Source organism: Daktulosphaira vitifoliae, unplaced genomic scaffold, assembly GCF_025091365.1.
Source record: "Daktulosphaira vitifoliae isolate Bord-2020 unplaced genomic scaffold, ASM2509136v1 Scaffold_2, whole genome shotgun sequence".
Classification (NCBI taxonomy): Eukaryota; Metazoa; Arthropoda; class Insecta; order Hemiptera; family Phylloxeridae; genus Daktulosphaira; species Daktulosphaira vitifoliae.
The window spans coordinates 22,355,718-22,370,554 of NW_026099573.1; the positions used below are offsets into that span (position 1 = coordinate 22,355,718).

A 14,837-nucleotide genomic window follows, 5' to 3' on the forward strand; every position below is an offset into this window, starting at 1 on the left:
AATTTTTATAATTTTTAGCGGATACACCTTTACATATGACTTTGCGACGAAGTTGTACTGAAATAAATATTAGTACTCATTAAGCTTGATGCTTCCTTATTAATTATATTTGCTTTAATTGACTTTGAAAATTTAATAAATGACCAAAAACATCTTAAATTGAATTCATTGAAAATATTTACCAAGTAACGTAAATACATATCAGTGATAGAATAATGATAATACAACCCTTCCTCAATAGTATTTTTAAAATGTTTTGTTTTCTTATCGGAGTCTTTTTTTCTTATTCCAATGAATGAAATAATATTTTGGACTGTTTTCTCTAAATTTGATAAATACTGTGGGTCAGATATGTTTTTATCGAACAACTCGAAATGTTTCGGTTTAATATTGTTAATTGTACCCTGAATATATGAAATGAAATCTTGATACCATTCACTTTTTAAACTGGATGTAGAAGTTAAATCTTTAAACAAATTTAGTATAATCAAAATTTTATTGGTCAAGTCATTAAATAATTCTTTTACATCATGTACTTTGGAAAGTAAGTCTTTCATTTTTTTGCGATACTTAACGACAGTCTTTGTATTGCTATAATTCGACAACAAATCACCATACATTACTTGCTTTTTCATAAGATGTAATAGAACGGTTTTAAAAATATTTAACATTTTTATTTTGTAATCGGCAATGTGTTCAATCCATAAATCAAACGACAAATCATTATTTTTTATTTTCCTGTAATCATTAAAAATATCGTTATATGTTTTTTCAAAAATTTCCTCCGTTTGTTCGCCGAATTCCACAATTACAGTTTTCAAAACGTTTTTATTTTCAATAATATAATTAAAAGAAAGATGTTCGAGTGAAACAAAATTTTCATTTTCAATAATACCAAATATTCTGTTGTTGTAGTTTGTTCTACTTTCCATTTCGGCAATAATATTTTTTAACATAAGTGATTTTTCAGTAGGATCATCAGGATTTGTGTCTTTATCATACTTATTATTTTTTCGACATATTTGAATATCTTGGTTTATTTTACACCATACCAATTCATACATTTCTTTTATACATTTAGTATCGTTTGGTTTTATTTTTCGAATCTGTTGAACCTTATAACTAACCATATGCATTGTCCAAAAAGTTATGTTGTATATGCCCATAGTATAAATTTGCGAAATTACCATATGTTTTGTTATCGATTCACTTAGTATGATATTGTCCAGTAAATTATTTTCAATGAAATACTTACTTAAAATCATAAAATGCCTCAAATTAAAAACATTGGCACATTGGAGGTCATAATACATGATAGAGTTTTTATTAAAACAAAATTTTTTTATTTCGTGTTCTTCCAAAATGGTTCTTAGTAATTTATTTAAATCCATTTTACATAGTTTATTGTAATCGGGATATGTAAAACCAGTGTCTAATTTCAAAGCATTTTTTAAAATTGCATCACTCTTAACAAAAAAATTTGATTGTTGAATTTTAAAAAAGATTATTATAATAGTTTTTATAGTTAAATAATTATTAATAATCATTATGTATTATTAAAAGAAATACTATTAGAACAAGTATATTTTAGTAGTAAGACTGGGCTAAAAATTAAAAAAATTTAGTATAAATAATTTTTCATATCTTTCTTTTAAATCAATAAGTTTTACAATGAATTTACAATATTTAATAAACAACCATAAATTATTTTAATAAGAACTATTTCATGAAATCTAATTTTTCTATCTCATTTTAAACTTGTTACATATTAAAATCGTGCGTTATTTTTATTTAAAAAAATAGTATTAACTGACTATGTGCACAGTTTAAAAAGATAAATACTTAATAACAGTTAGCCAAATAAATGCTTTTCATGATTTCATATTTCTTATTAATTTTTATCTTATTTTCATGTATATATTTTTAAAATATAAATTATTATTTTTGCACATTCGTCATTATTTTCGATTAAAATAAAAATGAAATAATGAATAATGTGATAAAAAACCCAGCACAAAAACAAAGCGTTTTTTTTTACTACGGCAGCCGTTTGCATGCAGAAAATAAAGTGTCGGAACAAATTTTTTTTTTCATTTTATAGTATATAAAATAAGTTTTAATTTGTTATATGTTTAATAGACGCAGTATTTCCAGAAAATTTTCAAAAATTAAGCTGAAAAAGTTAGTTTTTGTAAAAAAGTTGCTATTTTAAATCTCCCCCAGTTTAAGGTTAAGAGTTAAAATGAAAGTGAAATATCTAAGGTTTTAGTATAAAAAACCCAGCACAGGGGGGTCGCGGCACAGTGGTGACGTGGTATAGATGGATCAAGTATAATGATATCTGACAGTGATTAAAATCACTATCAAAAAAAAACGCTTCGATGCAAATCTTTAGATAGTGTTTAATTTTATAAAATTGGTGGATTATTCCAAAATCTTCATAAACTGCTAGTTCCTTATTAATATCCTGATTAAGANTGGATTATTCCAAAAGCTTCATAAACTGCTAGTTCCTTATTAATATCCTGATTAAGATAAAGTATGTCGAATGAAAAAGGGATTATTAAAAAATAGAATTTCCCATAAAAAAATTATATTGATCAATACACTTTTTAATAAGTTATAGTATTATAAAGTTAAAACTGTAAAATATAAAATTGAGAATTTTCACACAATAATAGCATTTGGTAGCCATTTTCACCGTGAAGACGAAATAAAGTCCGAAATTTTTTTTTTACATAATAAAGTAGATTACATTAGCTTTAATTTAATATATATATAAAAGTGTCAGACTTTCCGGAACACTTTCAAAATTTAAGTTGAAAAAGTAAATTTTTTGTGAAAAAGTTGTCATTTTGAATCCCCCCTGTAGGCAGGTAAAAAGTCAGATTTATAAAAAAAATATACCAAATGATAGGTAAAGACATCATGCATCTACAAAAAAAAGAATTATATTGATCCATACATCTTTCGAGAAGTTATAGCATTATAAAGTTAAAAATATAAAAAAGAATTTTTTTACAAAAATTGTATTTTTTTTATTAAGTTTAATGTCTGTTTTCACCATGAAGATAAAATAAAGTCCGAAATTTTTTTTTACCATTATAAAGTATATTACATTAGCTTTAATTTAAGATATATATAAAAGTGTCAGACCTTCCGGAACACTTTCAAAAGTTAAGTTGAAAAAGTTCTACTTTCTATATGCATTTTTATGTTTTGAATCCCCCCTATATTAAGGGAAATGGTCCGATTTAAAAAAAAAGTATGTCGAATAAAAGATCTATATAAATACTACTTCTCATAAAAAAAATGTAATGATCCATACATTTTTCAAAAAGTTATAGCATAATAAAGTTAAAAATGGAAAATACAAAATCGAAAATTTTCACACAAAAATAGCATTCGGTAGCCATTTTCACCATGAAGATAAGATAAAGTCCGAAATTTTTTTTTTTCATGATAAAGCATATTACATTAGCTTTAATTTAAGATATATATAAAAGTGTCAGACCTTCCGGAACATTTTCAAAAGTTAAGTTGAAAAAGTTAATTTTTTTTGAAAAAGTTGTCATTTTAAATCCCCCCTTGTGGGCAGGTTAAGGGTTCAATTTATGAAAAAAATATACCAAACGAAAGGTAATGATATTACACATCTATATAAAAAAGAGTTATATTGATATGTTCATTTTTGAAAAAGTAATGGAAGTTTTAAGAAAAAAAAGTGAAAAAAATAACAAAATTTACCAATATTAAAATTTGTAGTTTTTTTGGAGATTTTCCCCATTTGTGGGTAACGAGGGAAAATTTTTCAATTTTTAAAAGTAATGTCTTCAACTAGATACGATTTGTGATCTTTGACGTATTGTTGAAAGAAATCGATCCAGTCAGAGCTGAGAAAAAGTGGCAACAGACTTATAAAAAAAAACACATCATGATAAAATTAATGCCTTCTCAATTTCGCATCGAAACTAAAAACTTCTTTATTACGGATTTTATTTTATGAAAAAAAAATAATGTTGTTTATATTTTAGCTATCTGTTAAGTTAAAATATCTATTAATCATACACTTAAAATATTTACTAATTTTGTAAATATTCAACAATTTTTTACATTTTCGGATTAATTAAAAATAAATTTTGGTAGATAGTAAAATTTACTTTCATTTTTTCCTCTGACGTGTTATTTTTTCACCAATGTTTTGATTTCAATGAAACTAAAAAAATATTGACATGGGTTTTTTAAAGTCCTTACATGAAAATTTTCATCTCTCACTGAGATCCAGTTGATCCAACTGGAACGATTTTGTTAGTTTATGCTCAAAAGTAGGTATATTAACACTTTAATGTATCTTATATTGATGTAGTTAGAATGATAGCCCAAGTTTATATTACTTTTACATTACACAAGGCGCCTCGTCCAAGGAGAATGGATCTCGTGGGAATTACGAGCTTAGCGCAGACACCGCCAGGATCCAGTAGGAAGGGAATGGACTGAGCCTCGCCCTGGACAACACCGAAGCGGTCTTGCTCACGGGTAGGTACAAGTTCACTCCTCCACAAATCGTCGTGCCGAGGGTGGAGATTCCACTTAAGGACTCCATGACTTATCTAGGCCTGGTGGTCGACAAATGTTTAAAGTTCAGGCCGCATATTACTCGTGCAACCCAGCGGGTCTAGAAAGTCATAAATGCCTGGTGGGAATCATGGCCGATTTGGGAGGGTTGAGGGAGATGCGGCGCAGACTCTTAGTCAGCGCCGTGCACTCGGTTCTTCTGTTACGTTTTTGTTTTTGTGTTGTTTGTGTTTTGTGAATTATTTTGCCAACCCTCCCTAACGGTTCCTACTCTGGGATCCGGCTAATGGGAGGGAGCCACACCACGTTGCAAATCAGCTCTTGATAATTTAAGGCTGATTTACAACTGGGTGGTGTAAATTATAGAGACAGCGTGGGCCGTCCTAAAGTAATGCCTAACGGCAGTTCCAAGGCGGTATAGTAATTCAAAAAAAAGCAAAAATTTATTAAGAAGATTTTATTAAAATTATTCTTATTTGTTGATATTGTATGAGCATGAGAATAATTGAGTTACTATAATATTTATTGAATAAAAAAATGATATAATATAATTTTCTCTCGGGATATGAGTACGAGGGTTTATGAGAAGATGTAAAATATAGAAAATCAATGTGATGTTTGAAAATTTATTAATATAATAATAATTTGAAATAGAAATTATTGTGATTAATTATCACACATAGATCATCAACAGCGCCACTCGTACCAGTAGTTATCTAGGCTTGTGCTGACTGTGAGTCGATTCAATAAAAACCTCGAGTAGTATAGGAACCATAAGTGGATTTTCTATCTTTGCAAGAGAGTCTTTATTAGTATTGACTACACAGGTAATCCACTCAAAAGTTAGACTAGGCTGGTTAACTTCGTATAAACGTTATTGATTCTCTTTATTTATTTAGACAATATTTTATTCTAGAGATCACTTTATTTTTCCTGGTTTCCTACTTAATTTATGTACTTATTGTATTTACTTTAAACCTAATGGATCTTTTGTTGAATATGAATTTACCTTAATGATTTCAGGACTAATGTTGAAAAAATGAATATACTTCAATTTTCTATGTAAAATCGTATTTTGTCAAGCCACTTCTTGCATTCGTTGAAAGTTCATAAGGAGAATGAAGTAGTAGTGAGAGAGATTGATAGTTTTTATGCCCTTTTATATTAAATTTAATTCATCTATTTATGCAAGAAGTGTCACGACCTTTTACTATTATCTGTTTATTACTCAATTTGTGTTATTTATTACATATTATTTCACTTATAATAGATAATTTTTCACAATTAAAGAATTTCTTATAATTATTACAGTAAATTTATATCAATGTATTTTTAAACATATTTCTTGGAATAGTTTAAAGTATTAACATGAAAAATATATATTTTTAATTTGATGACTAATAGATAATAACATATAGACTACTGAATAATGAGTGGTGTATGTATTATAACAGCGGCCCACATTAATACCAGTCGTGATTAAAAAAAAGTTTTTTGTAGGAATATAATTATTTTTTTAAATGTAATTTAATTTACATGTGGGGGAATATTCTTCTGGTAAACTGTTTGTTTGACGCAAAATACTCGGACGACCAATCGCCGAATAAAATCGCGTCTCTAAAAGTTCCTTTAAATTAAATAAAAAAAGAATAAAATAAAAAAATAACGTTTTAGTGGACTGTAATTTATTTACCGATTATGTGTCATCTAATATGATAACTACAATGAATTATCTTATATCTACGCTTAGTACTCTTACAATTAGAATAATATCATAATATACTACACAAATATATTAACAAATTAATATTTAAACAAAACAAATATATATATTCTGATCTTGCCTTGTACCAGAATGAATATTGTTAATGTGTCAATTACTGTATTGAACCCGACGCAATCAAAACACAGTACATTGAACCATAAAAACCATCAAAAGCAAGCCGAACAAAACAACGACCGAATCCGTGACACTATATATGAGTACTTTAGGCAGGCCGGTACGCGAATGACGCCTTCGCGACCACTGCCACACACTACCCCAACAGATAAACCAGTTGTGGTAGGTCGCGCACTTGATGAAGAGAAGAAAAATCGGCGCTCACCCACCAAACTGCTTCGTCACGACCGAACACTATTTCTGTTTCTTCCAAACTCCTACAAAAGAGTACTGGGTCATGAGATCCCGGGAAAATTATTGGCCAAGTTCGGGAAATTTTTGTCACTTGTCCGCAAGCACTTTAAAATTTCGACCGTTTTGGAGAAAAACACTTGTGCGCATGTTTTGAAAAGAATACCTGTTCACTTTTGCGCATTTATAACTTTGAACTTGAACTTGTAAATGATTTTTTAAGGCTATTTAATTGTTTTCTACAATTCATATTGAATAGTTGTCATATATGTATTGATTGGGTAAGATTATAATCTTAAAAAATAAAATTAATAATTATTAACTATATTTTTTTTCTAATTTTATGTTATATATTTATATATAATATGTTTGGCTTATTAAATAAAGAAATAAAAAGTTTATAATACAAAATTTGTTGATATTTGTAATCAATTATTGTTCGATAAGTTATACATAAACACCAGCAGTTTTAATATATAAGTTTATACATACACCATCAGTACAGTACAGTCTATTGATAATCTTATTTAGTTCATATATGGTGTATAAGTACATGAGTTAATCGTAAAAATTGGAACCCCTGGATGCTGTACAACGTCAAATCACAATTATAGAAAATTTACTTTTTTTACATAGTTCTAGGAAGAATAACCTGTCGAATTTCTTAGAATTATTCTATAATATTAAACACATTGATTCTGATATAATATTCTTCCTGCAAAACACTTATCGTGTACGGCGTAGTCCGGTACTCCAACCAGAATAAGTAGTCTACTTGTAAGGACGGCCCAAAGAGGCTTACGTCCAGAAGGCGTGCGAAGCTCGTAGGACCTTAGTTCTGGGGCGGAATCCCAGCTAGTCGAAACCTAAAATAAATAAATATTTTTTATTTTATGAAATTAAAATTAAAAAAAATATCGAAAATTAGCAAATTTAAATTTGTAATTTTTTGGGAATTTTCCCCCGTTTAGGGGGAACGAGGGAATTTTTTTCAATTTTTGAGGGTTATGTTTTCGACCAGTTACGATTTGTGATCATTTAACTAATTGTTCATCAAAATAGGACCAGCGAGTGGCAGAGATTCAGCGTTAAAGACACAAAAAAAAAAAATAACACATCATAGTAAAATTAATACCTTCTCAGTTTAGCATCGAAGCTAAAATAATACATATGAAAAAAGTCTGTTTAACTTCCGTTATCAGGGTCGTAATATGAAAGAACCAATATGGCGCTTCCCTATTGACAAAAAATAAAAAGCATTAAACGGGCTACGACGTCGGCGACAACGCAGACACAGGAAAACGACTGTTAGGAACTCACACAATGATCGAACACGTAATAATAATATGTAATGTTCAAATTTAGGTCTGGAAGATGGTTATGGTAACTGTCTTTCACCTTCCGATGATGATAATTATAGCGATGGTAGTGTTACCAAAGTAATATAAAATTGATTGAAATTGTCATTAATAGATGTATATCGAACAATCAAAATTATAATTTTTAATTATTTTAACACATAACATTTATTAATTTTATAGATAGTGTTTAATTTTAAAAATATTGGTGGATTATTCCAAAATCTACATGATCTTCTATTTCCTTAATTTTATCTTGATTAGTAATTCTTAGATTCAAAACTATTATAATTTTATAATTCATTATTTTCAAACTATTATTGATTTTGATTTTTAAAATGTTAAAAGTAATTATTTTTAACCTACTTTTTTTGTTCTTTAAACTGAAAAATTATAATAATAAATAAAAAAAAAAATGAATTAATACCATAATTATTAGCTCAACTCGCAAGTTTGAAATTGGCATCATTATATAGATAAAAAAAATGGTATTGTTAAGAATATGCAGTCAGGAAATTTTATAATTACTACTTATAGTAAATTTATCAGAAAAGCTCGATTTTTTTTGCATTTTTATCGTAATAGATCACTTAAATAGAAGTTATAGTAATAATTTCCTAGTGACTTTTGGTGTTTGAAAAGATTCTGCAATTGTAATATTCAGAACTTAATTAATTTTAATGATTTACTTAAGCTGAAAGAAGCAATCAAAAAGTTGTTAAAAAAGTCTACTCAATTGAGTGTATAATCATAAAATTTCATTACAATAGTAAAAATCTGTTGTTAAATTCGGGTGACACTAAAAATCATTTTTTTAGAAATGATCTATATAAACACATGTTACCAAGAAAATTGGAATATTATAGACTGATAGTAGTATACACAAATCGAGTTAAAAAATTAATAAATTACAAAGTAAAATTATTTACTTTTGTATTGAATACTTTTATCATATCAAATCTAATTCGAAAATAAATACTTCTCACCAGAGAACACTACAGTGATCCTTGATATTTATTGAAGTTATTGAATCTAAATGAGATAAAAATCAATTGGTTTGAAAATTTTTTTTTAACTTAAAAAAAATGTAAAAATATAATTGTTTTAGGCAGATCGAACCTCGTACTTTAAGCATGAAATCACAAGTGTAATAATTCCGGCAACTGTTTATTTTGGGCCGTTTATTAAATGAGCGACAACACATCATTTAAAAAAAATAAAACAAACCGGAAGCATTAATTTAATTATTAATTAGACATAAGCTTTAATTTGATATATGTTTAAAGAATGCAGTATTTACGGAACATTTTCAAAAGTTAAGTTGAAAAAATTACTTTTTGGAAAAAAATTTGTTATTTTAAATTCCCCTCTGTAAGTATGTTAATTATTAGATTTTCAAAAAAATAATATCAAATGAAAGGAAAATACCTAAGGTTTTAATATAAAAAAAATTATGTTGATTTTTGAAAAAGTTAATTTAACGTTTTATAAATTATAATTTTTTTGGACATTTCTCCAATTTGCAGGGAACGAGGGAAATTTTTTCATTTTTAAGGATAACGTCTTCAACTTGATACGATTTGTGATCTTTTGACGTATTATTGAAAGAAATGGGTCTAGTGAGAGCTGAGAAAAAGTGGCAACAGACATATAAAAAAACACATCATGGTAAAATTAATACCTTCTCAGTGTCGAATCGAAACTAAAGGTGTGAAACTCACACCTTAAAAAAAATAGTATAACGTGTTATTTTTTCTCTTATTAATTGTTTATTTTATGAATATTGTACATATGCATCATTAATTTGATATATTCGAAAAATAATACAAACATATAATGTTAATTATTGAATATAAATTTGAAAAAGTTAATTTGAAAATTTAATATTATAAAAATTCATTAAACATTTTTATAATGCACTGAAAATATTAATTTTAATTAGGTTGATAGAATAAATTTTGAGACTCTATATTTGACACTGTATTAAATGAACCAGCTAACCGAGTAGATTTTGAAAATTCAATAAATGACCAAAAACATTTAAAATTGAATCCATTGAAAATATTTCCTAAGTAACGTAGATACATAACAGTAAGAGAAAAATTATAATACATCCCTTCCTCAATAGTATTTTTAAAAGTTGTTGTTTTCTTATCGGAATCATTTTTGAGTAATCCAATGGTTAAAATAAGATTCTGGACTGTATTCTTTAAATTTGATAAATACTGTGGGTCAGATATGTTTTCATCGAATTCAAAATATTTCGGTTTAATATTCTTAATTATACCTTGAATATATGAAATCAGCATTTTATGCTCTTCACTCATAATACTGTAACTAGGAGTAAAATTATTAAACGATTTTAGCACAGTCGAAATTTCTCTGCGTAAGTCATTAAAAAATACCATTATATCATGTGTATTGGAAAGTAAGCCATTAATTTTTTTGAGAGACTTAACGACAGTCTTTGTATTAGTATTATTCGGCAACAAATTACCATACATTGCCTGCTTTTTTATCAAATGTAATAGAACAGTTTTAAAAATATCTAACATTTTTATTTTGTAATCGGCAATGTGTTCAATCCAATAATCAAACGACAAATCATTATTTTTTATTTTCCTGTAATCATTAAAAATATTTTGATATGTTTTTTCAAAAATTTCCTCTGTTTGTTCGCCAAATTCCATAATTACAGTTTTCAAAACGTTTTTATTTTCAATAATATAATTAAAGGAAAGATGTTCGAGGGAAACAAAATTTTCTTTTTCAATAATACCTAATATTATATTGTTGTAGTTTGTTCTTCTTTCCATTTCGGCAATAATATTTTGTAACATAAGAGACTTTTCTTTAGGATCGTCAGAGTTTGTGTCTTTATCATAGTTATTCTTTTTTCGACATAATTGAATATCATATTTTATTTTTAACCATACAAATTCATACATTTGTTTTATATATTTAGTATCGTTTGGTTTTATATTTCGGATTTGTTGAACCTTATAATTAACCATATGCATTGTCCAAAAAGTTTTGTTGCATATGCCCATAGTATAAATTTCCGAAATTACCATATGTTTTGTTATCGATTCACTCAGTATGATATTGTCGAGTAAATTATTTTCAATGAAATACTTACTTAAAATCATAAAATGCCTTAAGTTAAAAAAATTGGCACATCTAAGGTCACAATACATTACAGAGTATTTATTAAAAAAATAATCTTCTATTTCGTTTTCTTGCAAAATCTTTCTTAGAAATTCATTGAAATCCAATTTACGTAGTTGATTGTAATCGGGATATGTAAAACCAGTGTCTAGTTTCAAAGCATTTTTTAAAATTGCATCACACTTAACAAAAAATTTTGATTGTTGAATTTTAAAAAAGATTATAATAATAGTTTTTATAGTTAAATACTTATTAATAATCATTATGTGTTATTAAAATAATTACTATTGGAATAAGTATATTTTAGTAGTAAGACTGAGCCAAAAATTAAAAAATTAGTTTAAATAATTTTTCATATCTCTCTTTTAAATGAATAAGTTTTACAATTTAAGTAAAATTAAAACTATATTAAAAATATTATTAATTTAAAAAACTAAAAAATATTAAACTCAAAGCCACAAAAAAATTAATGAAAAGTCGCGGATACGTATTTCGGAAACAATGTTACCATTATCAACGCTAAACACATACTGACACCCCGACTAGAAAAAACTCCCTTATATACCCCTAGTGACGTTATTNCTGACACCCCGACTAGAAAAAACTCCCTTATATACCCCTAGTGACCTTATCACCTAGTGACGTTATCACTAAGTAATATTATCACATTTTGCCAGTTTACACAAGTTTAATAATGAATTTTTCAGTGGGCCAAGATCCCAATTAATTAAATTGTTTTTATTTTTAAACATTTCTATTGCTTCTCTGATATTAAGTTCTTTGTAATTATTTACGTTTTTAATTAGTTTTATGGTTTTAATAGAGTGATTATGTGTCAATAAATGTTCAGCCACTGGAGATTTCTCAATTTCTTGATTTTTAATATTTCTTAAGTGCTCTTTAAACCTGACCCCTATATTTCTTTTTGTTTGTCCTACGTAACATTTATTACAACTTTCACATTGTATTTTATAAATGCCTGATTTCCCCCCTTCATCTACCTTATCTTTAGGGTTACCTAAGAGCAGAGAATAAGTGTAGCAGAGATGAGAATGCTTAGTTGGATGAGTGGAGTGACTAGAGAAGATAGGATAAGGAACGAGCATATAAGAGGAAGTAAAGGTGTTGCGTTAATCGTGGATAAGATAGACTTAGATTGTTTAGTCATGCTATGAGGTGAGAAGAATTGGAAGCTGTAAAAACAGTTATATAAAATGAATTTTGAAGGAAAAAGAGGTATAGGAAGACCAAAAAAGAGATTGAGGGATGTTATTGAATGCGATATGAGGACAGTTGATGTGAGCGTAGAAGATGTGGGAGATCGTGTCAAGTGGATGTTTTTGACGTATTGTTGAAAGAAATGGGTCCAGTGAGAGCTGAGAAAAAGTGATAACAGACACAAAAAAAAAAAACACATCATAGTAAAATTAATACCTTCTCAGTTTCGCATCGAAACTAATACCATAATGGAAATCGCTTTCAGCTGTGAAACTTTCACCTTAAAATAAATAGTATAACGTGTTATTTTTTCTCTTATTAATTGTTTATTTTATGAATAATGTAAATATACATAATTAATTTGATATATTTGAAAAATAATACAGATATATAATGATAATTATTAAATATCAATTTGAAAGTGATAATTTATGATTAATGTAAAAAATCATTAAACATTTTTGTAATGCACTGAAAATATTAATTTTAATTAGGTTGAAAGAATTTATTTTGAGATTTTATATTTGAGACTGTATTAAATGAACCAGCCAATCGAATAGATTTTGAAAATTCAATAAATGACCAAAAACATTTTAAATTGAATTCATTGAAAATATTTTCCAAGTAACGTAGATACATAACAGTGATAGAATAATTATAATACATCCCTTCCTCAATAGTATTTTTTAAATTTGTTGTTTTCTTATCGGAATCATTATTACTAATTCCCATGGTTGAAATAAGATTCTGGACTGTATTCTTTAAATTTGATAAATACTGTTGGTTAGATATGTTTTCATCGAATTCAAAATATTTCGGTATCATTTTGTTAATTATGTTTTGAATATATGAAATCCGCAAATTATGCGCTCCTCTCATTGAACTGTATTTAGGAGGAAAATTGTCAAACGATTCTATAACAGTTGAAATTTCGTTGCGTAAGTCATTAAAAAATTTCATTATAACATGTGTATTGGAAAGTAAGTCATTCATTTTTTTGTGAGACTTAACGACAGTCTTTGTATTGCTATAATTCGACAACAAATCACCATACATTATTTGCTTTTTCATCAAATGTAATAGAACGGTTCTAAAAATATTTAACATTTTTATTTTGTAATCGGCAATGTGTTCAATCCAAAAATCAAATGACAAATCATTATTTTTTATTTTCCTGCAATCATTAATAATATTTTGATATATTTTTACAAAAATTTCCTCTGTTTGTTCGCCGAATTCCATAATTACAGTTTTCAAAACGTTTTAGTTTTCAATAATATAATTAAAAGAAAGATGTTCGAGGGAAACAAAATTTTCTTTTTCAATAATACCTAATATTATATTGTTGTAGTTTGTTCTTCTTTCCATTTCGGCAATAATATTTCGTAACATAAGAGACTTTTTATTAGGATCGTCAGAGTTTGTGTCTTTATCATAGTTATTCTTTTTTCGACATAATTGAATATCATATTTTATTTTTAACCATACAAATTCATACATTTGTTTTATATATTTAGTATCGTTTGGTTTTATATTTCGGATTTGTTGAACCTTATAATTAACCATATGCATTGTCCAAAAAGTTTTGTTGCATATGCCCATAGTATAAATTTCCGAAATTACCATATGTTTTGTTATCGATTCACTCAGTATGATATTGTCGAGTAAATTATTTTCAATGAAATACTTACTTAAAATCATAAAATGCCTCAAATTAAAAACATTGGCACATTGGAGGTCATAATACATGACAGAGTTTTTATCTCTATAATAACTTTTTATTTCTTGTTCTTCCAAAATCGTTCTTAGTAATTTATTTAAATTCAATTTACGTAGTTGATTGTAATCGGGATATTTAAAACCAGTGTCTAGTTTCAAAGTATTTTCAAAAATTTCATCACGCTTAACAAAAAATTTTGATTGTTGAATTTTTAAAAAGATTATTATAATAGTTTTTATAGTTAAATACTTATTAATAATCATTATGTATTATTAAAAGAAATACTATTAGAACAAATATATTTTAGTAGTAATACTGAGCCAAAAATTAAAAAATTAGTTTAAATAATTTTTCATATCTCTCTTTTAAATGAATAAGTTTTACAATGTATTTACAATATTAAATAAACAACCATAAATTATTTTAATAAGAACTATTTCATAAAATCTAATTTTTCATTTAATTTTAAACTTGTTAAATATTAAAATCATGCGTTATTTTTTTGTAAAAAAGTAATATCTGACTTTGTTATTATTTATTATATCTATTAGAATCAAAATGAAATAATGAATAATATAATTAAAAATGTGTATAACGGATATTATTTTATGAAAAAAAAAGTAATTCATTTTTGGGCTGTCTGTTAAATAAAAGTGAAATATGTTTT

At 26.6% G+C, this 14,837-nt stretch overlaps 1 protein-coding gene across 1 annotated transcript; it reads right to left on the reverse strand.

The window, feature by feature from the left end:
* Positions 1 to 9,977: 9,977 nt before the first annotated feature.
* LOC126899566 (uncharacterized) lies at positions 9,978 to 14,499 on the reverse strand. Its single transcript, XM_050674602.1, has 2 exons — positions 14,188 to 14,499; positions 9,978 to 11,249 (listed from the first exon to the last, which is right to left on the reverse strand). Exons 1-2 carry the CDS (start codon positions 14,431 to 14,433, stop codon positions 9,999 to 10,001), a joined length of 1,497 nt encoding a protein of 498 aa, XP_050530559.1. The 5' UTR covers positions 14,434 to 14,499; the 3' UTR covers positions 9,978 to 9,998.
* Between the last annotated feature and the right edge of the window lie 338 nt (positions 14,500 to 14,837).